Here is a 27,910-nt window from a genome sequence, read left to right on the forward strand (position 1 = left end):
AATCGAGCCCACAACCCGGGCATCGAGCTCGCCACTTGGACATGTGCCCTGTCTGGGAATCAAACCTGCAACCCTTCGGTGCATGGGATGATACCCAACCAATTGAGTACACCGGCCAGTGCCATTTCTAATCTTTTAATCCTGCCATAAAGCTCTCTGTCATGCCATTTCACATACTAAAATGCATCCTTAAGATAAACTGCTAGAAATAGGACTCAAGGTGTGTGTGTGTGTTGCAGAGGACTTTGTATCTTTCAAAGCACTTTTAAACACTGTGAAATATAATACTGAAAACTGCATCATGAGATATACAGACACTTAACAAGTAACTATAAAGCAAGCACCAATGAAGTATTACCAGCACCCCTAAAAGTCCCTCCCAGACGTAACTACTACCTTTACTTCGTGACATTCATTTAATTATCATACAAAAACATGCATTTTGAAGAATTGTAAATCAAGGGGAAAAGTTTCAGGATGAGATCTAAATACATGTAGAACCTAACTGGACACTGTTTTAAGGCTGGCTTGTCTTAAGCCAGCTTCTTGCTCTGACCTTTTCTCATGACTGCTGCTTAAAAGGAACAACCTAGAAGTAACAATGGGAAGAGCAAGAGGAAAGGGGTGTGTGTGTGTGTGTGGGAGGGGAAATATAATTGTTAAACATAACTGTACTCACCACAGGGCTAGTCGTTGCTCGATTTCCTTGAGAAAATTTGTATGAAATTTGTGCAAAGGTTCAAAGTTGGGGAATATGAGACTTTTCAGTGTTTCGGGCATGGAGTCCTCCTTGCTCACTGTGCTCTGAAACCACTGGAAGAAAAGGAGGCCACACTTAGAGGTGTAGAGATGCATGATGAGGGTCTGCAATTCGGGAGTGATGCTGCAGCCACCTGCGCCCGGAACACAGGGCCTTTCCCGCTGGGTCTGCAGCATCTTGGGGGCACCAGGCGTTTCCAGGCCTCACTGCTTGTCCCCTTTCATCAGACGGGATGAGAAGCACCCATCTCTTTATTCCTGCTTCCTGCGACTGGCTACCAAAAAACTGCTGAAGCCAGGACAGATCTCTGAAATGGGCAGCTCCTCAAGTCAAAACCTCCATCTAGCCCGCTCGCTGGGCAATCCTGCTTTATAGCACTGACCACCCCCTGGTTCAGTCCTTCAGGAACTTCCATCTCCGCTCCTTTGTAAAAATGCTGAGCACTTAGGTGGCTGAACCAGGGAGATAAAGCCGCTGCCTTCACACAGTGGCAGTCATCCTGCTGAGGAGAGGCAGGGCTGGGTCCCAGGGTGTTTCCTGAGCACCTGCCCAGGGCCAGTTACCATGCAGGACGCCCAGGAGGCGCACATACCCACTGATTCCGCTGACCTCCAAAAGGCCAGTTCTTTCCCTGCACCCAGGGGTCAGAAAGACACCTGCAAGGCTTTACATTTGTTTCCAAGGCTGGACAGAACTGATTAAAATAATAAAAGACAGACTTCTGGCAGATTTTGCTGACATGGCTCAATTTATTATGAAAGATAAAACGAGGCTTCTATTCCCTGTGAGGTCTCCTTCAAGCAAAATGAATAAATAGCTGCATTTGACAACGGGCAACATACGCACAATGTTCTGCATCGATGCATGCAGACAGCAAAATGTTTAGTTTTCATTTTCTCCACTTTAGGCACATCCTGCCTCCACACTTTAAAAAAATCCCAACTATAAAACTTTTTATAGAGCACATTCCGAATTAAATATATTACTGTCACATTTCTATAATCTAGGACCAAACTTCTGGTCAGACAATCCAACATTTAATTAGATCCAGCTTCTCTCCGAAAGCTGAGTATTCATTGAGATAAATGATGTAAGCTGATGCTTTAGGGGAAATGCTACACATACCGAAGTGATGACTTCAAGATCCTTCAGATACGTTCGCTCGGTGGTGGACACTTCCTTAGCGATGAAGTATGCTTTGTCAGTTGGGAATCTCTGCCAAGTCCATAAAAAGAAACGAGACATAATCATTTTTTAGTATAAGTCTCTAAGAATATCTTGATTATAAGAAAGTGGAACATGGCTAACTTGCCATCTTTTGTTAGCTAGTATCAAGTCTAAATAAAGTCATGTATTCTTTTTCGTGTGAGAGGAACTACGGAGAGTAAGAGAATGGATTTCCATGATGATAAAACAGTCTAGGAATATATTCTCCCATGCAAATATTACCCTCAGTGAAAGATCTCGAATGAGTATGTTAGCCACCAAGGAGGACTATTTGTTCAAATGTGGGCATTGAAAAGCTAATTAATTAGTAAAATGGCAGAGTGATGCAGTCTTCAAGGAAATAAATGAAGCAGAAACCACAGTGGCCTTTGTCCTGGGTGCCGTGGCCGGTGGGGTTGATGTTCAGGAAATAGAAGCCTCGTTGTTTGTGGGCCTGCAAAGGGTGGCTGAGACAAAGGGACAAGGGCGCAAGCAGCTGGTGACACCAGTGTGACTCATTCTCTGGGATCCGTCGGTTAGGTGGACAGGCAGCACCACTCTAGAGCAGGCCCTTCATTGCTTTTACTTTATTTATTTTTAAAAATTGGCTAGAAAGACAGAGAGATAGATGGAGAGAGAGGGATTTGTTGTTGTTCTTATTTATGCATTCATTGGTTGGTTCTTGATGTGCCCTGACTGGGGATCGGACCCACAACCCTGGCGTATTGGGATGACACTCTAACCAATTCGGCCAGAGTCTGCTTTCTCTTTAAACAATAAGTAAAAAGAAATCCCTTGGTGTTAGCCACCTTGCTTGCTTCCCACAGGCGCCCACCCAGGATATGCAAGAAAGCACAAAGGCAGAGACTTGAACAGATACTTTCCCACCATGTTCCCAGCAGCATTGTCTGCAGTTGCCAAAAGAAGGAAACCACTCAACTATCCATCAACACATGAATGGACACACAAAATGTGGCACATCCATGCACTGGAATATTATTCAACCTTAAAAGTGAAGAAAATCGCAACACGTGCTACAACATGGATGAACCTCAGGATATTCTGCTGAGTGAAATTAACCAACCACAAAGGGATAAGAACTTTAGGATTCCACTTAGTATATGAGGTTCCTAGAGTAGTGAAATCCAGAGAGACAGAAAGTAGAATGGTGGTTTCTGGGAGCTGGGGGTGGAGAATCATTGTTCAATGGGTACAGAGTTACAGTACAAAGTTATGATGACAAAGTTCTGGAAATAAGCAGTGATGATGGTTGTACAACAATGCAAATGTTACTTAATGTCACCCTAGCCGGTTTGGCTCAGTGGACAGAACATCGGCCTGCAGACTGGAGGTTCCCAGGTTCAATTCCGGTGAAGCGAGGTTGCAGGCTCTGGCCCTGGTCAGGGCGTGCGCAGAAGGCAACCAAACGATGTGTCTCTCTCACATTGATGTTTCTCTCCATCTCTTCCTTCCACTCTTTCTAAAAACTTAATGTGCAAACTTAATGTGCTTCATTATTTTCTACTCTTTTTTCTAAGTGGCAGCTGCCTTGAGATAGCATAATAATATGAGTAATTCAATAGAGCCTCAGTTACGTGATCAATAGAATAATATCTCGGGAAAGGATTAACAAAATAAAAACATTAAAAAATGTACTTAATGTCATTGAACTCTACCCATAAAAATGGCGAAATGGCCAGTTTTAATTTATGTATATCACTACAATTTCAAAAAAGAATAACATGCTCGCGTGCACGAATCCCCGCACCTTTCTCCGGCCCTCCTCCTCGTCGTCGGTCCGTGGGCATGGCTGGTCGTTCAGCAGCGGGCTGACCAAGGGAGAGGCCTGCTTGGTGTCGGGGCTCAGGTTGGGAGACAAGATCACGTTGGCCGGCATAGCTCCTCCCTGCGAGTTGATGGACAGCTCTGAAAGGTGAGGGCTACCAGTCAGGGAGCCTGTTTGGGGATGAGAAGTATTAAAAAAAAAAAAAGAAAAAAAAAGTAATTCCTCTGGGACCTGATTTCTACTTATAATCTCACCTTTTCAAATCTTTAGAACCTTGACTACTCAATGGTAAACTTCATGGGCTTCATTACTTTCTACTTTTTTTTTTTCTCTAAGCGGCAGCTGCCTTAACAGAGATAGCATCGCATGAGTAATTCAATGGAGCCTCAGTTATATAATTAATGATAAGGTAGAGAACTCTGCTTAGAGAATTACAATAGTTTATAAAAACATAGTGTATCCCCACATAGAATCATCTCCTAACTATTGCCTTAGCTTCTAAGAATTACTCAAGAAAGACAGCGTCTACATGACAAGGAGACGTGGGAAATGACTAGGTGATAGAGCTAGACTAATAGGAGACGAGACGACTGGAGCAGCGAGGACAGACTACATCTCGTAACAACGGGCCACCACTACAGAAAGGTCAAGCAGCTACCTCCCCAGTCGACAGAGAACAGAAACAAGCTCGGTATACCTGGTGATGTCACTCCATGTCTCTCTCACTGTTTGGGACAGAAACACTAGCATCACATTTACACGCAAAGGTGGTCATTTAAAAATGCAAAGCTGGAGGTCATTACATTATCCCAAGACCCTTTTATGAGTCAAAAAGTGGCAGGTAATGAATTACTCCCCTGAAAAGAATGCCCCAGTAAACAGTACAGAAATGTGTAATTATCCATTGTGAGTCAGCCACAGGAGATGAGGTGTACATGAAACTCTTTGCCAACAGAATCTTGCAATGATCAATCCCTCAAACCATGGAAGCTAAACAGGATGTTTCACACATACCGCTCACCTAAATGTTCTTACCTAATGTGGATTTGCTAGAACTAGTATTAGGGCAAACAACGTTAAAGCAGCCAGCAGTCTTGCCTGTTACCATTATGAGGAAAGACAATGTAAATGATTTCTCCATTTTCCAATATGTAGTTTCAATTCATTGCTACTCCTCACACTATCAAGGATCTTGAAGAAAAAGGTGAAGTGCCATTTTCTGGGCATAACCCCCCCACCCCCGTTTTTTTTTTTTTTTTTTTTTTTTAACATCTAGCCTCTCCTTCTGGATTGTCATATCCATTTTGAAGTTATTAGATAGGACAGCCTAGAATGAAACAGGGTAGTGAACTTGATCCCAGTCTGAGCGAACCATGGAGAAACCACCAGCAGCCCCCACCCAGTCCCGGGTTGATCAGCTAGCTGTGTCACCGACATGTGGGTGAGAAGCCACCATACCCAGAAAAACAAGGAAAGCATGCATCCTGCCCACTGGCTACTGGTCAGTACACTGCTCTTTGAAGAACAAGATTAGAAAATGTGAGGAGAAGGCAGAATCAGGAAGTTCACATTGAAAAACCCCCGCGTTTAAATCCTTGCATTTTATTATGCAATTATTGAAATGAAGTCCTGGTGTTAGACAAAGAGACCCAGTCACCCCACACACCACCAGACCCAGGGAAACCCAGAGAAAAAAGGCCAGAAATTGCTTCACAAATGCCAATTTTATTGACACCAGTGCACAACTGAATACAATGATTGAGAAAGAACGGGAACTCGTGAAATAGAAATAGTGACAACAATGAGAACTGCAATCGTTTCACGGTACTGCACTATTCTTTCTTTTTTAATCACAAAAATTAAAATGTTATCACTACAAATAGGAATTAGAAAAGAGAAATCCTGGCAGTCTGTTTGGAGATCAAAACAGTTCATGCATTTGTGAGTTGCTGTTTGCGAGTCACGCCTTTGTGTCCACCAGCCATCTGGTAGCATCCGGGGGCTTACCTTCAGCTCTCACGCCGTGCGTGAGATCAGGTGAGGCAGTGATAAGTGAGAGCGTGCTGGGCTTTGCATTTGCAGGGGTGTGGAACAGAGAAAGCATTCCCCTTGTCATTGAAAGAGTTGGAGCCAAGAAGAAAAAGCAGTTAGAAGGCTAGCTTGAAGAGGAGGGGGAGAGGGGCGGGGAAACAGTACCAATTAGGCCCTGGACAGCATCCAGCAGCAGATAAAAGGCCCAGTGCCACATTGTGAGGGAGAAAATAAGGGTGATCACGCGCAAGTACAAGCACTTCCACTCTCCGAAGGTCAAAAGCTGTTGCCCTTGTGCACCCCCCTGGGACAGTGCGATTCAGCAGACGGAGCAGCTGGAAGCATGAGCGAACAGACTAGGGTTCCAGGAGAGACGCCACCCTGCCAAGAAGGCAGGACCCATTTCAAAGACAGCCGCCTAGGAGAATTCCCACCGGACCACATCAGAGGCAGGGCTCAGAAAACGACCCTAAACATAAATGGCACAACAACCCGTGTTCCTGGGTTGAGTAGGGGACAGCCCCGGTCAGGCCCAGGTTGTTGGGGGAAAGCCTGCTTCATTCACTCATATAGCCCCAAGATACGTGTAACCACTGGCCGAATTAGAGTGGCCCATTCCCACTTCTGGAGCAGCTACTCCAGCTGGTGTGTTGGGGCCTAAGAAAGGCAGGGTGATGAGTGTAAACTGTTAGACCCATAAATCAGGGAGTACAAAGCCTGTTCTAGGAATCTATCAGCAATGCTAAGGCAGGGAAAGGCCTACAACTCCCAAGTGCGATTTTGCTCATCTGAGCTGCATCCTTGGAGAAGCATCGACTCGAGGCGTTGGAAATGGATAGGTGACATGGTCCAAACAAAAACATGTAACTCATTTACCATTCAGCAACCAATGAAGTAGGATGACTAGGTCATTCAGTAGAATTTGGCAGCTTAATGAGTCACTGAAATTCTCTTTTGACTTGGCACCAATGTGTGATAAACATGGTGCCAACCGGTGCTCACACTGGGCCCGTCTGCAGTCAAGAGGGAAGCGCGGAGTCTTAAAGTCACCCGCTAAGGTGACAGCTCTCAGGCCTACATGTAAGCAGTTCTCGCTGAAGTAGTCCATCTTCCAAAACAAGCAAACACACACAGTGGTGTGGTTAGACAAAACGAGTCCGTGAGACTTACACAGCCTGTTGCAGTCATGCAGCCGGCCTCCCGCTTTGAAGACACAGCCCTGGGCAAAGAGAAATTGTGACTGACAGTTCACTGCTACTCTGTGAACTTATTCACGCCTGGGTATTGTCTTTTTTCCCTCTGTGACAAATTGACAACAAAGGAATTTCTTTCAGCAAGGGCCTCTGGGTCAATAATGTGGGGGAACCTTTCCAGAAAGCACCTGGGTACTAAGGCAATAGGTGAAAAGAAGTTTGAAGAGAATAGGAAAAGGTCAGTTACATCCTGAAAGTCTGGAAGCTTCTGATTCTTTTTACAAACTATTTTTCTTATTTCTAAAAATCGCCTGGCATTTTTTTTTAAAGCACTCACGTTATATTTTCAGTTATTAGCTCTCAAATCCTTCACTTCTTCGATAATGATTTATTCTCCCCCCGTCCCCCCCCCCCCCCCCCGCCCTGCCCTGGTTCTCCTGCCCCTGCTTCATGTCCTCCTCCCTGCCATTCATCTGTATCAAGAGTGTACGTCACCCCAGGAACTAGAAATGCCTTCATGAATATTGCTCTCCAGGGAAGCATTTCTGGTAAATACTTTAAAATCCTTCTAAATGCACACATTCTCATGGCACAAACAATGAGAACTTCAAATTAGCACGGCTGCACTTATGGATTTCCATTTATCACCCAGCCCAGAAACTGGCTTCGCTTCTCCTTCTTTTTAAAGTAAAACACATTCATCATTCTTCTCTCCTGTCTGCTCTGGGGAAGCTGACGCTGCAGCATCACCCAGGACTGCAGCCTCTCCGGACCAGCCCTTCATCAGTGGTGCATAAACAGTGGGGACGGTTTCTGATCAGCAAGCCGAGGCCCGCGCGGGCTCAGGCACAAGCTGCCTAGGCCATCCACTGCCTCCAACTGTATTCAAGGCTCAGAACAAACTCACACAAGTCTGGGAAGAGAGCGTTTTCTAGTTCTTAATGAGACCTATGCAGTGTGTCAAACTGGCCAATAAATGGGTAATCTCCATTTTTTAAATGGGATAAGTGTGATTTTTCCTGTTAAGGGAGGACACTAGAAAACCTGACAATAATTTTAAAAATAGTAATCCATAGATTTGTTAAACAATATTTAAATATTTGAGAATGAGAATATTGAAGAAACTATGAATACCGATTGCTTTCTCAAGTCCTCTTTTGAAATATTTAAAAAGTATAATGATTTTAAAACTCTCTAAGCTGATTCTTCAATATTCCCTCAAATAAATACCTTTATTTGGCAAGCTTCTAGATTCCACTCACCTCTCATGATTTGTTTCCTGTTACTTGGTCCCAAAATATATGAGGTTTTCTCTTTATATACCTAGAATATGCTCCAAAGGCACATACAGGAAATACATTACAGGTGGAGGTTTTCATCTATTTTTTTTTTAAAGGCTCTTTTTAAATCTATAATCTCCCTCCAAAAGAAAATACAATGAACTCTCTCTGGAGACTGTCTCCATTTGAAAGCCAGTTATCAAAGAAAGGTCAGTATTGTGTTGAATAATGGGTACTCTCCAGAATGGGCAGGATTCACTCTAGGCTGATAACTAAGCTGGGTCCCACCCCAATGGAATATGGAAAAAACCTGACCAAGTTTTATTGACATGATAAGGTTCCATAAGGAAAACCAGGGTATAGGATTACCAATCACAGTGGTGGTGCCCTCTTCCCAATAACTTAGGAGGCTGTTGAGGGTAATGTATACGTGCTTTTCAGACCATGTTCCTTTAAGAAAAGTTTTACAAGCAGCTAAACATCACCTTCGCCATTCATCAAGCAATTCAGAAAAGCAACAGTGGTGCAACTGGCAGAAAAATAAAGAGAGCAATGCTACCAGTGGAAACATGATAGCCAGTGCGCTAGCTTGTTCTTACTTATGGAGAAGAGATAAAGGAGAATCCTCCTTGGTTGGAACATGAGGGTGGCAGTGTTCGGATTGGGGAACATGGTGCTTCGTACCAATGAAAAATACCATTCTTGCACTCAGGACAAAGCTTCAGGCATCAGTGGGAAAAGAACAGTTACAATTGACAGTGTTTACAGCAAGATACCTGTTAGGACAAGTAAAAGCCTCTTCAGTTTAGGTTAACAAGAAATATTAATATCATGCATACACTGTTACATGAGTTTGGCCTTCCATGCTTAAAGAACCACCAAGCGCACTGTTACTGAGAGGCCAGCAACCTCCCCGGGAGTGTAGATCCATGCTTTATCGAGATAGTGCACCCTTAGGCCCTGGGGAGAAGACGAAACCAGACAGTATCTGTGAGAGCCTACATTTGGGGTACATTTCAGAACTGAAAACAGCTTATTGGCCATTGAGAAGCCAATTGGGGCTGAGCTCAGTGAGGTCTTCTCTACATCCCCACCTACCTCCCCACCCCCGCCCCCAAGCAAACACACAACTAAGTTCTGTTATAGACATGAACTATGTCAACTTTTCTATTCCCATTTGAACAGAGATTCCCCTTCAAAGTACGAAGCCGATCTTTGGTTCACTGTCTGAGCTCCCCTATGCAGGCTACGGTCACAGATGCTCTCTGTTTCCTTGGGCCCTCTCCCCCATCCACAGTGATTCTGCTCACTTCCAAAGGCTCCCCACCCCTGTGCACTCACAGTACAACGTTCAGGCTCATCAGCAGGTGAAATCAGGAAAGTGAAGTCTCTTCACCTTCCGCTCCCCTACCCTTCGTGAAAGATGGTACCCGCATGACCACCAGCCTGAGTCAGTGCTAAAGCTTGCTGTTGAGTGAACAGGATCACTAGAGGAAACAGGTATTCCAAGTACAAATTGGTATTTAGCAGTGGAAAAACAAAACAAAAAACAAACAGACATCAGACAGTGCTCCAATAATGCAGGGAACAGAAGGCATACCATGCTTTGAAGATAAAGACAGAATGTCGAAAAAAAGCTTCCTCTCTTAGATAGGTACATGCTGACAAAACAGTGCATACAATGGTACAACAGAAAAATGTCTCAAATTTATTAAACAAATGACAAAAATGAGAATGAAGTCCCCAGCCTTTTCTATTTTAAAATTAATTTGGTGTATTAGAAAATTTTAATAAAATATTTCATCTCTAGTATTAAATATACACACAGAGAGGACAGAAGGGAGTTGGATTAATCATATAGCCCAAGCTTGTGAGATTTGGTTAGTTAGGTTTTCGTGGCAACTTTCCAGGCAGAAAGGGGTGAGCATAAGGGATGGAATCTGTCGGTCATTTAGGGGCGTGTAGAGAGAGCAGCAGATGAGTGTTCTTGACTAAGGAAAACCTATCATCTTTGGTTTTTCTAGACTCCACTGCAGGCAGAGTTGATAAATGACTTAATTCTTACAAAGGAACTTTGAGGCCCAGGAAAAAGCAGTTGTTAGCCCAGTTTCATGAGCCAGAAAGCCCATCCATGAGTAATTACAGGCCTATCTCCACACCATCGCAGGCTCCAAGATGACCCTTCTACTGTGTCCTGGTTGAGAGACAGTTAAGAACCCAACTTTATAATAAAGCAGGAGCATGGTGTCCACATACCAAGTATCACCTCCACCTCCAATTCATGTTTCTTACACACACACACACACACACACACACACACACACACTTTTCCTTCCTTCCTTAGTGCCCTTGGTTTGTGCTGCATTTCGCAGTGTTTTCTACTCTTCATGGCCCAGGAGCAAGCTCAAGTATCTTCCAGTACAATTTCCATGATTGCATGAACAGCATCAGCCTTGCAGCTACCCCGTGTCCACAGTTGATTTTTAACCCTCTCTGCTTTCTAATATAAAGCCACCCCAAGACATATCAGAGCAACCTGATCTGGAACCCACAAGAAGACACAAGTGAGCTCCCTTCCACTGCAAGTTAAAACCAAATGCCAGTGGCCAAGAAGATGCTGAAGGCAGTTTCTAGGCTAAGCTGCGGATCTGCGTCATTCAGTCAATTCACAGAGAGATGACCTGAACAAATCAGAAGCTATTCAATCCGTAAAGCTTTCAGAGAAAGATTTCCTCATTCTTCCCTAGCTTCCACCAGGGTGTCTACTTGCTCTCACTAGATAAGAAAAAATAATGTTACTAGTGCTATAAGTTTCTTCTATGATTTTTGCAGCTAAATGCTATTTTATGAAGAACTTTTTTTTTTTAAGACTACCCACTTCCTCCCCAATATTTACAGGGCATACAAATCAGCATGTGCAACTTTTCTTCACAGGGAAATATTTGAAAATCTCTAGGTTACAACCCAAGAAAATACTAAGTAGTCTTTCCTAGTGTGCATCCAAACAGGTGGCAACCAGGCCACTTTTGAGCTTTGATGCCTACAACACTAGGCCAAATCATCATGCATATACTTATTTATTTTTTTTTGCTTTCACTATTATTTTTTCTAATAAAAAGAAAACTGCTACATTAAGTGGCATGCTTATTTTGATCTAAAGTCATGGCTATGTTTTAAATACCAGCAACCAGTGTTAGAGGTATGCACACATGCACACTAGAGACCCTGTTTTCCTGTATTAAGTTTCACTCAACTAAACAGAAACAGATGGGATTAAACTAACAAGGAAAATGCAGCACCAGTAAATTCTTTAATGTCGCCAGAGTCAAGTTCCTTAATCACTTACTGCTGGAGAAAGTCCACTCACCAGTACCTTTTCTGCCATTGGGTCTTATGGATTTGGCGAACGTGGCTGAATGTCAACCTCATTGGAGAGCTACCTGCAATGGATTATTTTATAATGTCCACCTCTTTCAGGCTCAAGGAGACTTGCTCTGTTGCACAGGACTCTTTTTGAGTGTGATTTGTAAAATTTGCAGAAATTAAAACAGACTCAACTAGAGGTAGGCTAGCCGTAGGGTAACTGAGCTCAGCACTGTCAGAAGAGGGATGTTTATACACAACAGAGAAGATCTAGGAAAAGGAGCCTTTCCTGGGAAGGCAACTCTGAGATCTCGTAAATGCTGGCTAACAAGAGTAAGGGCCTAGGCAGAGAAGGGTGATCGAGATAGAAGCAAATCGATTTAAAATAAGCCTAATGATGAAGGGGGCCTCAAATTTCTTAATTTAAGGGGGGGCCTATCGGCAGCCCAGTTACTCACTAATGGCTACAACTGCACCAAACCCAATCTGTGTTGAACTATGGAGTAACACGTTAAATGGGAAAAAGTTGATTAAAAGCATGTGAACACTGATGTTATGGATATGTACATTCCCAACGTTTTAAATACAAGTTAAAAGGACAGTTTAGTGTTTTAATCTTTTTCTTCTTTCAGAAACTGCTTGGCAACACAATCAAAATGAATCCAAGGCTAATAATGCAAGTTGAGTTTCTGACTCAGTTGAGGACAGCTTGGGTCTGTACACTGGGTGAAAATTTCATGAGTCTCGTGCTGTATTTTGGTTTTGCAGGCCTGGCTATTTTTAGCATTGTGTGGCTTGAATCTTCAAAGAAGTTCTTGAGAATAAAATTGGAATTATTCACATTTTAAGTGCAGGCCACATGGCACAATTTGGTGAGATAAATCTGTGAGAAATTCCCAAATATGAATCACATATGTGGGGAAGAATCTGGCCCACAGACTTCCTTTAATTAAATGCCTGTCTAATAAAATATCGGCAATGGAATACAGATGACTGTTAAAAGGAGCTGGAGCAACTCATTTTAAATTCTGGAACTCATTAAATGCATTTCTCCATGCTAAGATGATTTCTTGCATTTTTATTTTGCCCTGAACAAGCAGCAACAAAACCAACCACAAAAGGGTCTACAATTTAGATATTTTGAAATACTATCTAACTGAAGATATTTATACAAGGAGGCCCTGGAGTAGGCCTGAGTGGCTTGGGGATTTCTGTTTCTACCAATGGTTTGTCTCCCATCCAAGGCCTTAATGATATCATTTCATAGAGTAGCCCTTATGCGAAGACCTGGGTTCGCTGCTGATTCAGGAGACCTCTTCACTATATGTTCTCTTGGAAAACCCTCTGGAAATCTAAAAGAATTCACAGGCTTCTAATCTGTTGTCTATTCTTCACACTCAAGCCCCTCTCTGATTTTCCCCCCTCTTACTTCAACTTTATGCCTCTGCACACCTCCTTAAGCCACACAGTGAGATTCCAGAGGCCAGGGAAAGCAGCTGGGCAAAAGGTCAGGGCATGGAAGGTGAGATGGTGGAGGCAGCTGGCTTTCCTCGATCTACGCACAGGGAGAGACCACGTCACCTCTACAAACTGGCTCTACCAGGCTCAAAGAATGACTACGTTTACTCTCCCACTGATGCTAGAATCAATTCGTGCAGGGCCAGCTCCTCCAGAGGCAATTAATGAATATTCCCAGCACTTCAGGGTATGTGGCTTTTGAACAAACCACACTCCCTCCCTTTTAAGCACCATTAATCACACCAGGACTGTTGCTTTCATAAATACTGGCCACCAGGCCAAAATTGAGTTGCTTGGCTGGTACCAAACCAACACAAAGAAAACTCTACAAACAGCCCTGAAAGTGGACAATCTATTCAGCATAGAACTGAGTACTCCACCGCTGATCAGGTGCTTTTAAACTCACTTCTTTAGGAAAAAGCAAAACAAATTATTGGAGCCTGTTTTGCTTTGGAGGTTTACATTGGATGATTCACATCATAGGCTGGGTAAGTTAATATTTATTACTCATTCACATTTCATTATCAGACTGCTGTGTAATTAGAGGTAAAGAGAAAACTCATTTGAACAAATCACATTCACAAATAAACCACAGGATTACAAATGTGACCCTGTGTAACTCACATTTGATTAGATTTTTATATAGTAAACTGACATCATTTTCTAAGTCTAAAACAGAATATGCAAAAAACATGTCATAACTGCAAAAATCCCATGATATAAAAAGCAGTAGTCCTTCCTACCTAGTATGAACTATAATTGCCTAAGTCTACATGATTCCTGGTCTCTATATGATTTTAATTATTAACCCATACAAGATTCTCAAAAATTAAAATATTGACTCTCAAAGGTCCTACTGCATGAAGCGGTCACAAAAAGTAAAAAGCTGAAGTCTAGAGACAGGGTTCTAGCTTTGTCACTAACTAGCTGGATGACCAGGTAAAGTCTCCTAACCTGGCCAGAACAAGGTTTCTCATCCAGAAAATGAAGGTTTGCCCTAGGTGATCTCAAAGGTCCCTTCCAGTTTTAAAATTCTGTGACTCTGTTAGGTATATAAATCTAAAGGAAGACATAAAAAGACTACTTCAATGAACATCTTCCAAATGATCTAATAATCAATTTGATTCACCAATCATGCACTGAATCAAATGATTAGGAGGTTAAAACAAAAGTTTGTATACAAATGAATTAAGTTCTCAGAATCCTTAAAACCAACTTCTTGACATTCAGGTGGACAGATAATCACCGTGAGCCACAAAGTCAGGCAATCCTACCGGTGACATGCTGCTGCCAAATTCTACTGTTTCCCAAACAGGCTCAGCCTCTTCCCTGTGAGAGTCACGTAATGAGTTTAGCAAGGCCACTGGCATGGTGGCACATCAGGGACTTACCATTCTAAAACTCTTTTCAATAATTCTGTAGTTACTTAGGGCCTAAAAATTTGATTTTACAATTTATCTTTATAGAAAAAATACCAAAGACGGAAAAGTACTAAAGGACAGGCATTAAAACAAAAATTTCATTTGTGATACTTTTCTTACTCTGCAAGCAAGCCCAAAATTCAGCTAATCTTTTAAACTAGATTCTAGGAGGCAATTGTGTCTGGCTGAGAAGTGACCCTTGGCTACCTAGTAGAACCATCTGGGGGCCCAAGTGGCCTCCAGACCAATTAAATAAAAATGTCTAGGGTCAGGGCCCGGGCATCACTAATTTTAAAATATGCAGCTAAGGCTGAGAAATAATGCAAGTTAAAACCAGGCTCTCCTATCTAAAATGCAGGTGTGCTAGCGAAAGGCACTGGCATAGGGGGGCAAGATTTAAAAAGAAATCAGACTTCTCACAGAGAAACATCAGGAGTCGCTTCCCAAGAAAAGCCACTCACGAGTCACAGAGTGAATAGTTCAGAACGCGCATAAAAACCAGCGGCATAAAAACCAAGGACAATGACACTGGGAATGCTCCTTCTCTGTGTTGTGCACCAGGCAAAGGCGGGCATTGTGTCTGCTCACCTCCTGGCGACAAGTGCCTATCGCAAGGCTTTGCTTTCTCCTGCTTCGTCCCGCAACAGCATTCTATGTTTCACCAAGAGATTCTCACAGCCAGAGTTCAAGCTCCTTAAAACATAACTATTTGGCCCACCAACGCAAATCCAAATCAAAACAACAACCCCATGTAAATTATAGGTCATGAGGGTTTGACAACCTTTATATCATTTTATATGAAGTTTAGAAAGAACGAATAACTCCAAATTCTTCCGATTAAAATATTCATTACTCTTGACTAAGATTTCACCAACACTTAATCTCAACTAGCAATCGACTTACATTTGGCCTTGAATTTTGTCAATTCCTGACTTGGGGAGGCACCGGAAAGCAGCCCTCCTTTTAAAGAAAGGGGGGAAAGTAAAACCAACACCTTTCTGGATCTCTATGACACTCCGAAAATAGAAGGATGATCTGCACACAAAATTAAACATATACAGAAAATGTTCACATAAATACCACACACCATATGCGCGATCAGATTCCTAATGGAGTATTTCTTTCTAGCCGTCAACCAGAAAGATCGACAAGCTCCTGCTTACTTGTCATTATGACCTGCTATTTATCTTGTTCACCTATTTGGGAAACCAAGCCACTGTGGGAAGCTTTGTCTTTCTGAAAGATTTCAGAAGTCAGGCGTGCCCTATCCAAACATGTGCCTGTCCAAAACTTCCTCTAACAAATGTTGATCACGAATTAACGAGTCACTAGAGCAGATGGTCTGCACTGAAACCCTGGCCTCCTGACTCCAGGTTCCCGACACTTCAAACATGTGCCTCCTGGTCTCCTCACTCATCCTCCTCTTGCTCCTCGCTCAAATGCAGGCCACCCACCGACTTCTGGCTTCTCAGCATGGAAGGGGAGCTCAGCACCGCGGCGTTACCGAACACCAGGGGCTGGCTCCAAGAGCTCACCATTTCCGAGTCTGAATCGCTGGATTCAGTCCCACTGCTGGTGGAGCCCTCCGTCATCTGCAGGGGAGCCAGGTGGTCCGCCATGCCACTGGCACACCCCGGCTGCACCCCGGGGACCTGGGAGACGGGACCCAGGAGAGGTGTCCCATTAGCCAGCATTCGACCTTCCGAACCAGCCAGGCTGGCCGGCTCTCCCTTCCCAGGGCCATCCAGCCTATCCAGGGCCTCTGGGACGGATGCCACCTGGCTCAGGATGAGTGGGTCTGTCTCTGACTTGTTGTATCTACTGGGAAGGTTGCGTAAGTATGGCCTCTGTGAGACGGGGGAACAGTTTTCATAACGAGGACCCCGGCTCGCGAGAGCATCTGCTCCCATCCTTCCCTCTCCAGAGTCATGCCCGTTTTCAGAAACATAGCCTTGAGACCCAGTCCTGTCCCAACTCAGATTTGGACTTGAACTTCTGCTGCTGGGAGACAATGGCGTGGCCAGGGGGCTGCGGCTGCTGGAGCCCCTGAACATCTCATCTATCAGGGAGCTATGTCTTGGGAGTCTGGGGCTCCCACTCACATCAAAGGTGATGTCTGCTGAATCATCATCCAGGAATTCTCTGGAAGGGGGCCGGGAGGACTCCACCGAGTGAGGGGAAGCCCTGCCCCTAGCTTCTACGCGCCTCTCATCCCCGGAGAGCAGATAAACACCACTGGTCAAATCACCCTCATGATTGTCATTTGTTTGGGACCGGGACTGGGATGTTTGCTCCCTGAGCAGATCGTATTCGCTATCTACATCACTGCAGTCAATGAAAGGAATAGAAGTGCTGCTGCCTCTAGCAGCCCTGGATGCTGGACCTGTGCTTGGCTGCGGGGGCTGAGGTTTACTCTGCTGGGTCCTATCCTTAGCGACCTCCTCCTCTTCCTCCGCCGCTGCCTTCACGGCCCCATCGGCCCGCTTGTTACCGGCTGGGCTCTTCTGCAGCGCGGGGCTCTGGCGCGGCCCGCACTCCTCGGTGGAAACTTTCCGCTCCTTTGCTTGCTGGCAGCTCTGGCCTCCTGGGGATTCAGCACCTTCACCAGAAGTGAGGCTGGCCCTCTGCTGAGCCTGGTGGGGAGGATAAGAGTGAGGGGATCGAAGAGAAAAGGCAGATGGTTACATCAGAGCTGGGGAGAAAGAGAGATTCAGTCTCGCTTAATTGTATCTCCATAAGCTTTGAGCAGCCCGCAAGTACTGCCATATAAAGGCCGCCTCCAGGTGTTAGAACAGAGGTCTGACAAGCAGCGGGCACACCTGAGTGCCTTTGTCAGTATCCAGCAAGTGCTTTCAGGGTGTGGGAGCTGACAATGCGGGGTCCCCAGCAGTAAGATGGGCAGTGTCTCTGCTTTCTGGGACCCCCCAGTCCCAAATTCCCCCTGGAAAAAGGAGCCCCCAGGCCATTGGGGTGTCTCGAGAAGTGAGATCCGGGACAGGAAGGAAACCCTTCGTGGACCCCAGGAGGGAGCTGACACGGATTTCAGACAAATGACAAAAAGCGTCTTTGTTTGTACTTCTAAGACTAGAATGAGCAGGTGGAGGGCTCTCTTTAGATCACACAATGAAATCTCCTTCTTGTTCTTTCCCAACAAAGTTCTTATTCTCCTGTAGAGAAAACCCTGAAAATCCATCCAGAGACCAGCTCCAGGGAAAACCAGCTCTCACCGCCCTCAGAGCAAGAGCGATAACGTCTCCTGCTGCCAACTGTGGTCACTGCCCTGTAACGCGAGCCCTGGGATCTCACCGCCCGGTCCAGTGCCAGCGAAAGGTTCTGACCTTGGCACCAAAGGGGACCTACACCCATCGATTGTAAATGTGGTCCCCATCCCCGTACACAAGCGTACCTGCCGGCTGGAGGGTGGGCTGTGCTCTACTGACTCCCGTGGAAGCCTCCACCCTGCGTGGGTTCAGGCCAACAGAGCGAGCGTCTCATGGCGAGAGCAGGGGTGGGAGGTGGGGAGTCAGCTGAAAGGGCACGCTCCAGCCACAGAGCCCAGCCTGGGTGCACAGTGCATGGAGCCTGTGTCCCCACGATCAGGGCACACAGCCGGACTCTCCTCTAGGAGTCACCCCCACAGGTGAAGGATGAGGGGCTCGAAAGCATGCTATGAAACAGACCCCGGCGGGGGAAGCCTGTGAACGCGGAGCTCTAACAGTCTACCGCCAGTACTGACTTGTTTTGGCACTTCCGAATTCGGCTCCGTGGGCTGCATAGCAAGGCTTCGGATGGAGTGAATCTTGCTGTGTTTCCTTGGAGAAAACACATAAGACAGCTCAAATTAGGCGAGTTGTGTGTGTGTTGTTTTTTTTGTGTGTGTGTTTTCTTAATGAAAAATAACAGCATTAGGCACTTCCCCAAAAATGAAGGCACCCAAAGCAGTTGGTATAAATGCCCCCCTGGAAGCAGGCCCAGTCTCCCTTCCCATTAACTATTTATTTATTTCTTTATTTTTATTTTAAAAATATGTTTTTATTGATTTCAGAGAGAAAGGGAGAAGGAAAGAGAGATAGAAACATCAATGATGAGAATCATTGATCGGCTGCCTCCCGCATACCCCCCTACTGGGGATCGAGCCCGCAACCCGGGCATGTGCCCTTGACCGGAATCGAACCTGAGACCCTTCAGTCCACAGACCGACGCTCTATCCACTGAGCCAAACCAGCCAGGGCTCCCATTAACTCTTGTAGGTTCCCGAGATTACTTAAACTCTGAGAAAGTTCTCAGCAATCCCCTGCTCCCGTTTGAGGGGAACAGCCGGTTGGGGGCCCAGCAATGGGGCTCTAACTGTAGTTATGGGAAAAGTCACTGGGAGGGAGAAGTGGGGGAGGGTGCACATATGCTCTGAATGGTGAGCTATGGTCTAACAATACAAAATCAATTCCTGCTTTTGGGGTAATGGTTTCCTAGATCAGTTCTAGAACAGAGACAATTACCAGTCATCAGCTAACCCTTCCACAGTGTGTTCAGAGGAGAAGACCGGCCCTGAGAGTGAATTACAGACTCCACAGTAGAGGGAACTGGCTCTAATGCCACTAACACCTCTCCTCATCTGTTCCCTTCCTTCGTCTGCCCACCCCTTCCTCCCCCGTGAGCAAGCGTTAGGAACTTTCAGGTACTCAAACGTGTGAAACTATAGAAACATAGAAACATGAAATTCCAATGCGCATCCAGCTTTCCTTCAAGATAATCCAAATTAATTCTGAATCAGAGAAAGAACTGGACCGCTTCTTCTATGACCCTGGAAAGATGAATGGCAGATAGTCCAAGAAAAGTATGGGGCTTGTTCCTTCAAGGTGAGCATGCAAGTAACCCACTCAACATTACATTTCTGGGTCCGAGGAGGGAGAAACGGACCAGACCTGCATCAGGAGACATACACAAAGATGATCACAGCAGGTTTGCTTCAGCAAAAGCAAAACACCAAACAACCCGAATGTTTACCAACAGGGAATCAGTAAATAAAAGGCAATACCCTCAAAACCAGAAAATATGTGAAGAGATCTCAAATCAGGGAAGTGTTTAAAAAGTTGCAGAATTATGCACAGTGATACCACTTATACAAAAAAAACAAAAACAAAAACCAAACAAAAAAAACACACCCCAGAGCTCTTCTATGTACTCTTTTTGGATGCACGCAGATGGGTAACAGAAGTAACATGAATTAGCCAGGTATTGCCTCGGGGAGGGGAGAGGGAAATAAGAAGGTTGTCGGTAAGAAGGGCACATCTGTAACAACAGCTACAGGTGAAAGAAGACAAAGAACTCCAGAAACAGGTATGTTAAATGTTAATTCTAAGTAGTAAGAATATGGGTGTTTGCCGTAGTCTATGGACTTTATTGTAATTTTTAAATGTATTAAAATGGAAAAAGCATGTACTGAACATTCCTGGGAGCACCATCACTCACACCTTGACCCTTGAGTCTTAGTCCCTCTGGGTTCTCTGCTCTCCCTCCCTGAGAGGCAGAGCAGCTCCGGGGCTCCGGGGCCAGCTGACCAGGGGCTGCTGACCAGCTCAGAGACCGGGGCTAGTCACTCCACCTCTTTGAGCTGTAGTGTCTCCACCTCTAAAAGGGGACTAAGACAGCATGGACCTCACAGCATGGGTATGAAGCCTACGAGTTAATATATATAAAGAACTTGGAACATGGCCCGGGACAGCATAAGAGCAATAAACACTGGCTAACAGCAGCAATAATAAATCCTGTTTCTTCTCCTCCAAACTTGACTTAATGAAAAAGTTCATAAAAATACTTTGAATTCAACCCTCCAAATATTTAAGGGCTCACCAATGAGTAAGTATCCCCACCATAAGGTCCTGTTCCTCTCCCCTCCCTACCCTCTGCGGGCTTCTCCCTCTTCTTCCTCGCTGGTCCTCTCAGTCCGTTCTCTTCGCCTCTTCTTCCCCTGGAGGAAGCACCCTGGGCCCTCCCAGGAGCCTGCCTACCACGGCCCTGGCCGAGGCGACTGAAGCAGCCATTCTCTAACTCACCCGGCCGGGTGCAGAGACATCTAGCAGCCATTGCACTGTTACCCGGAGAGAAGGACTGACTCCTCTGGTATCGAAGGAGCACAGAGGTTCCTCTTACCTTTCAAACTGCACTTTCTTATGTCCTCCTTCTTTCACATAGTCGAGAACCTGCTTCTGAGTCCGACCACTGAAATGAAGACCAGGAGAGGAGAGGGAAGACAGCAAGGCGTTCTCATTTAAGCACACAGCACACCACTCCACCATCTTACTCCCCTCCTTCCATAACGGGGAGACCCGTGGGCTTTCCCAGCTAGACAGCAGTGAAAGCAGACTAAGGAAAACTGTGTCTTTGTGTCTATTCTGCCTCTGGATATTTCCCTTTAAATAATAATAATAATAACAATAAAAGGTTCAATGAACTAAACCACTTGATTCTATGTTTGGTTATTAGGCGAGCATCCTGCGTCTGCATGCTTTGTAAAGGCAGGGGTAATTCTGTTCTCCATATACCCCCAATGGCTAGAAGAGCACTTGACATGCAGCGGGCGTTGGCAGTGTCGAAAGAAAGAGTGAAAAAGTGACCTGACGATGAGCAGGTCTAGGCAGCATTCTATGAAGCTGCATCAAATGTTAACAAGGCACTTGCTTCTACAGAGAAAGGAAAAACTTTCGGAATTAGAGTCCCATTCAGAGTTTGCTGTGGCCAGGTAGACTGCCTCGCGCCTGACGTTCAAACAGAACACAGCAAGGGTCTGCCACGGGGCCTGCTGGGATATCCGAGCAAACCCCCCACCGGCTCTCGGGGACTTTGACCTTGTCTCCTCGCTGAATGGCACAGCAGCTGAGATAGGCAACAGCATAAGGAAAGTCTTGGGGGGGAATGTTCGCATGACCAGTGGAGAGGTCTGAAGCGAATCCTTACCTGAACCGAAATGATGACCCTCGACTAAACAGAACAGGCTTTGGCTTTGGCTTGGGCTCTTCAAAAAGTCTAAAAAACGCATGATGCTCCACACAGATTTTCCAGAAGGACTTGCAAAAATCCCGGCTGGCCATGAGGAACTCCAAGGTGTCCTGGTACGAGCTCTGAAAAGAGAAAATACCACTTTGGATTTTTCCATGACCCACAGACACTGGGTTGAAAAATGAGAGAAGGGGCAGAAAACAAATGAGCCCAATAAAATTTCAGCTGTATATTTTATTATAGCATGGCCATAAATTCACATATTTAGTAAAATATAGCTGCTCCTAATGATAATATAGTTATCATTCAACCATTTTCTTCCCCACAGAATTCCTTAGAGAAACTAACAGAAACCAGGGGTACTCAGCAAAAATCGTAACATTTGACAAAATTCATAAATAAATTGTGTGTACTTGGCTTACATTTCCTTCTAAAAAAAAAAATCCAAGTACTGATATTCCTGTTGTGCCTTCATAAAATAACTGAAATACAATTTTTTGTTTGTTTTCCCCCTCATGACTCATGCCAACTTTCAACATTGGTCTAAGTCTCTTCTCTACCCAAAAGCAGATGGCTCGAGCCTCCAGGTGCCCCAGGGACCATAGAGGAAATGAACAGTTTTTTTCAGGAGCACAGACGTATCGCTCAAGGCTGAAAAATGCATGTCCTTTGATTCTGGAAAAGGGATATGGCAATTTTCTATTCCCAGGCGGAATGCTCCCAATTTAAGTGGCCATATTATATAAACAAAAGTTACCACAGTCCCTAACGTTCCCAGCAGTTCCAACTATTCGGGGGGAATCTCACAGTTCTGGGCAGTGCAGTCCCAACTTACAAACGAGTTGTGCTGTCATTTTTCATGGGTAAATGGGCCTTATGGAACTCAAAATGCACTTTCCCATGGAAAACAACTTATAAATGGGTGTCCGCTTCCGAGGTCAGGCCATAAAAGCCTATTTAATCCATACTGTAGCTGAACTATAGGCCTCCCCATCCATTTATAATCTTTTTTCCATGGGAAAAAGCACTCCGAGCACCAGCTGGGGACATCAGAGGTATATTATCCATCTCCTCCAGCGCCATTTCCGGCAGATGGAGGCGCTGTTTCTCCCTCCCTGACTCGGTCCCAGTGTAAGCGGCATCGGCAGGGTCTGTGGGACGTGGACCTGGTTAGCTCATGAGAACACACTGTCTGAGGTTTGGGACAACAGCAGGGCCCCCAGAGGTGGGACTGCTGCTGTGTGGGCAGCGATGGACCGGGGACACGGCAGAATGCTGACAGCGTCTCGGGTGGGCCAGAGGCTGGAGACACAGCCACGGCAGACCTCAGGCTGTCAGGAGGGGCTGCTGGTGTCTGCACAGGTAGGGACCCTCTCCACATCGGTGCCAGCTCTCCTTTACCTTCTGTCTCCTGACAGAGACAGCTGTGGCATTAGCAAGTATTTGAATGCATCTCTCTGTAGACACTCAGACACCTGAGCGGCTGTCGGCCAGTTTCAGCCTATGCCCTCACTTGGTCCCCTCCATCCCAATCCCAAGGGCTCACAGGTCAGAGGGTCTCCCCCTCTTTCCTGGGAGCCACTTACATTCGCATCTGGGCGGAGCTTGATGAGAAAGCGCTTCCTCTTGAAGCTCAGCTTCCGCACCTTTGCCCAGTTGAAGGCATTGATCTTCGTGAAGCCCTAAGAAGAAAGGTATCAGCTGGTGAGCCAGGAAACGCAGGATAAGCAACAGGAGAGTTGGTTGCATTGGTTATGGGAGACTCCCAGGGGGGCTGATGCTGGATGGCTCGGGAAGAAAGCATTTCGCTGGAGAAGTCACAGAAGTGCAGCGGTGGGGTGATGCCGGTTCCTGGATCATGATTCCTCACTAATTACATGAGTTGGCATTCCAACTAAGTCTGCCTCCAGGGAAGAAAGAGGCTGGCCAAGAGAATGATAAAAAGGAAGATAAATAAAAATAAAAACCATGACAACCACCACAATAATTAGCCATCATTACTTACAGCGTGCCAGGCACTGGCCTGAGAACTTTACAGATCTTATCAAACCTTACACAAAACCCCATGAGGTGGCTTTCTTTTCTTTTTAATAGATGTGGAATTGGCAGCACGGGTATTATTTTAATTTGGCCAAAATCACACTGTGGATGTGGCAGAATGAGATTCTCGAGCGTGTGCCTTAGCCAGCAGTTGTTGTTCACATCCACAGACGCAATCACCCCTATGTCCACCTGGCATGGCTCCTGTGTCCACAGGCTTCCAACAGCACCATCAGGACCTGGGAGGGGAGGCCCCGCCTTCCAGAGAGGTCTCCGGGAAGGACTCACACACTCTCATCTTGGATACGGCCATGTGGGACGCGGTGGAGAAATGGGGGGCAGTTGCCAGACACCAGCTCCCATCTGTCCTGTCACCTCAACTGAAAATAGAATTTCTCCATCTGAACACCAGGGCCATTTACTTAAGTTGGTTAAGAATGAAGCAATTAGGTACCAACAAGCAGATGAATTCCAAGATACAGCCTTTGAACATGATTAAATTACCAAGTAAGTCTCAATATTTAGATTGCATCCAACACAATCAAAGCTAATTAATACAATTGTGAGCCACTTCTGTCCTCCTCCTCTATGATTTTTAGAAATGTTTACCGGTTTTGATTTTGAAATTAATGGTAGCGCTGAAAACTATGCTTAGTTTATTGTCGTTTTCCTCATCAGGTGCTCCTAGATTATTTCTGCAGGTCCAAACTGCAAGGAGGAATCACCTCCTCACACACCACACTGCTTTCAACACGTCACTCCCTAGGGTCCCATGTGAATCCCACCTGACCTTTTTTCTCAGGACACGGGTATGTGGTCCTTAGGGTCCATCAGGAACATTTGATATAGGAGCAGAGAATTGTAAGCTATTTTGGTAAAATACGAAGAGGGAAATGTAACCAAACCTGGCTCAAAAAAGTTGTAGGCCATGCACCCAGTTACACCTTCAAAACTGGGTGACATCTGACCCTATTTCATGAGAAAGGCAGACACTTTCTCGACACCCCTGTGAAATCAAAGCACAGATAACCTACTTGTGTTTAAAAGGAAAGCCTTGAGAAAACGGGGGAGGGGAGTTTGGTGAATATGTTCGTTGTCTTGATGTCCTTGGTAGGTTCACAGGATATACATATAGAAGAACTTATCAAAGGGCACTCTTTAGAGATGTGCATTTTATTGCATGTCAAGAATTATGTCAGTAAAGCTCTTAAGAGAAAGAGAAGCATCAATCAATAAAACAGTACATTAGCGGCGTGATCAGGAGAGCACACACCTCAGAGGGCAGACAAGTGTATGTCCTTAGGAAAACACAGGCAGGATCCACCCAAGGGCAGTATGCGTTTTGCTGCAAAATTACTGCAGTACAGACATGGCTTTCATAAACTTATGAAACCGCTCTAGCTTACAAGTGGATACTACACTTTCCAAGTTAGGTAAGTGTGAAATGAGAAAAAAGCTTATGCAAAACCGAAATTAGGTTTTCCAAAAAAAAAAAAAAAAAAAAAAAGGATCACATGACTAGCATGTGCAAGTGTGCAAAAGGTTATTGTGGAGTCTAAAATCTTGATCTAATTACACATGTTCCAAGCACAGGTCCACAGAGAGAAAGAGATTTCTGTGATGCTACAAAGTGAGCAAATGCAAACAAATTTATAACGGTAAATTCCCCGCCCGGAGCAAGGGCACATGAAGTGGGACCTGGATGCTGAGTGGCTGGAAAGAAACAGAAGCCCTGAGATGAGGTTAGTTTTTTCCTGTTCGCCTGAAAATAACTGTCAGAGATCTCAGCGTGGACCACCCAGCATGGAGCCAAAGTGGAAGGCCCAACCCTTATCTCTCATCACCAAGGGAACTGAGTGTGTTCTAAACGCTCTTACCTGAAACACTAGAATTCCTGTGTTCGCAACAGCCAGGTTGATCTTGGTACCTTCCCTGTCCTTCGCCGGGTGCAACCGGATCCCGTACATCTCCAGCTTCCGGGCGATCTCCAGGAGCTGGAAATCCGATTCTGCGGGTGTTTGTCCACTGACAAAATAAAAATTACAGAGAAAGGCCAGGAGATTTGAATTCCCTGTGTCTATTAATTTGAGATTAAGGAGCTTCTCTTGGGAAATAAAAAGGCATTTCATCACAAACAATGGGGCTACCCAATCAGATGACACCCAACCTCCCATTCATTATAACCCAAAGTCCAGCAGCTAGAACAAAAGCGCTATTGCTTGTGTAACACAAAACTCCAAAAGTCTATCGCAAGCTTGGGCCAATTTTTTTGAATCTCAAAGAGTTCCCTTTAAGGTCACATAAAATCCAAACACCATCGTGTTAAAACAAGTTTTTAGTCACTCACAATAGACCTAAACTTGCAAACAAAGTTCCAGGCACCATTCTCTCGTATTATCATCATCAGTACTCAAGCGCCCTCCTTAAAACAACAACAACACAAACAAAAGGCACAGAGAATCCTTTGAAAATGTTTTACTGATCCAAACAAAAAAACCAACGTGGAGATGGGACAAAGGTTCTAGATTTTCACAATATTCTCACTTTGTCCCTAGAATACCATGTCACTTTCCCAATCTCCTATTAATTGGCCGTATACTTTCCCTTTTGTTTCAAAGCATGAGTGTCCTAAAATTTCAGTGTTACTCTGGTGTCACAATAAAAAAAAATAAAAATAAAAAGCCAGGAGGCCCGCAGTGCTGCTTTTGAGTGGGTAACCTGCATTTCAGAGACTCCTGGGTGAGTCACGGCAATCCCATGAGCCTCTGGGCTCTTCTCCCTCACATTTTGCATATTTCTTTCCAACAGTCACTGTCTGTGTGTGTACCCATATGTGGGAAGGATGGAGAGAAACAGCTAAAAGAAAACGTAAAACAACGAATAGACTTACATGTGGTTATGGTGAAATTCCACAATTTTGTCTTCTAGTGCATCTTGCTGAGGTATGTACTTATTTTTTGCTAAGTGTTCTCTGTCCGATGCTTCATCAAAATCCCCAATCTCGGCTACAAAGAGACAGAGAAAGAAAATCCAGCCCATATGATTAATACTCCACAATTTGATCTATTCCCAGTGGAATACTCCCCAGCTAGCACATCGGAAGCTAGCCGCCAACAGTAGGCAATCCCAGCTGGTGGGTACCATCAGGGCTAGATGTCAGAAGTATGGACGTGAGGACATATTTAACAACTGCTCCAACATAGAAAGATGGTTTCCACTCTTTCTCATCTCTAATAGCTGGAAAGAAAACTTCAGAATTATCTGTCCTTAGCCATCTGTGTTTCCTGGGGTTGGTTTCTTTCCTCCCCACACAACTAGAGATTCCTTCTCTTCTAGGCAATAAGTCAAGGCATAGAGTTTATGACTCAGGACTTCTAAAGAAGCTCCCAAATTTCAGAATTTTATAAAATCAACTTTTGAACATCTTAAATATAACCATGTTAGTGAAAACCCCAAACATTTTATCATGTAGAAAAAAGACTATTGTAAATAGGTATAAAGGTATGGAATCTATTTGGGTTTTTTAAAAAAATAACTACTTGCTAAATTTCTTGTAGTCCTCTTATCAGATATGATTGATCAGCCAGCCGGCATGGCTCAGTGGTTGAGCATCGACCTATGAACCAGGAGGTGACGGTTTGATTCCCGGTCAGGTCACATGAACAGATTGTGGGCTCAATCCCCAGTGTAGGGCGTGCAGGAGGCAGCCAATCAATGATTCTCTCTCATCATTGATGTTTCTCTCTCTCTCTCTCTCCCCCTATACCTTCCTGTCTGAAATAAATAAAAATATATTTTTTAAAAAAGAAATGATTGGTCAGACTATAAAAGCTTATAAATTTTTTATCTACAAGAAACAGGATGCATCTTTCTCTCATGTAACCTCAACATAGTCCTCAGATTGCTGTAATCTGGATGGCTGTAACAGGATAGAGCTCTAAAATAATAATTGTACCGCCGAAACCGGTTTGGCTCAGTTGATAGAGCGTCAGCCTGCAGACTGAAGGGTCCCGGGTTCGATTCCAGTCAAGGGCATGTACCTTGGTTGCGGGCACATCCCCAGTGGGAGATGTGCAGGAGGCAGCTGATCGATGTTTCTCTCTCATCGATGTTTCTAACTCTCTATCTCTCTCCCTTCCTCTCTGTAAAAAATCAATAAAATATATTAAAAAAAATAAAATAAAATAATAATTGTACCTTAACAACAGCTCCACTCCATCTATACCAGTTTAACGCCTCTGGCACAGCCTGCCCTTTTCTTTGTTTCAGGTACTCTGTCACAAGCTTAAGAAGCAGCAGCGTAATGACCAGTGCCC

The 27,910-nt window shown here is 44.8% G+C and overlaps 1 protein-coding gene across 2 annotated transcripts in view; it reads right to left on the reverse strand.

Annotated features, from left to right (window-relative positions):
- The window catches only part of FARP1 (FERM, ARH/RhoGEF and pleckstrin domain protein 1), a 235,301-nt gene that overhangs the window by 39,954 nt on the left and 167,437 nt on the right, over window positions 1–27,910 (reverse strand). Inside the window, exons 6-15 of one of the 2 annotated variants that reach the window (XM_081082502.1) lie at window positions 26,485–26,599; window positions 25,472–25,619; window positions 23,141–23,236; window positions 21,513–21,676; window positions 20,709–20,777; window positions 18,295–18,370; window positions 16,942–17,191; window positions 3,735–3,892; window positions 1,886–1,975; window positions 680–813 (exon numbers count right to left, since the gene is read on the reverse strand). In XM_081082502.1, coding sequence (XP_080938628.1) covers window positions 680–813; window positions 1,886–1,975; window positions 3,735–3,892; window positions 16,942–17,191; window positions 18,295–18,370; window positions 20,709–20,777; window positions 21,513–21,676; window positions 23,141–23,236; window positions 25,472–25,619; window positions 26,485–26,599 — 1,300 coding nt within the window. Of the gene's footprint in view, window positions 1–679; window positions 814–1,885; window positions 1,976–3,734; window positions 3,923–16,941; window positions 17,192–18,294; window positions 18,371–20,708; window positions 20,778–21,512; window positions 21,677–23,140; window positions 23,237–25,471; window positions 25,620–26,484; window positions 26,600–27,910 lie in introns of both variants that reach the window. The other variant, XM_081082501.1, reaches the window with a different exon arrangement.

Source organism: Myotis nattereri (genome assembly GCF_964212035.1).
Source record: "Myotis nattereri genome assembly, chromosome: 2".
NCBI classification, from domain to species: Eukaryota; Metazoa; Chordata; class Mammalia; order Chiroptera; family Vespertilionidae; genus Myotis; species Myotis nattereri.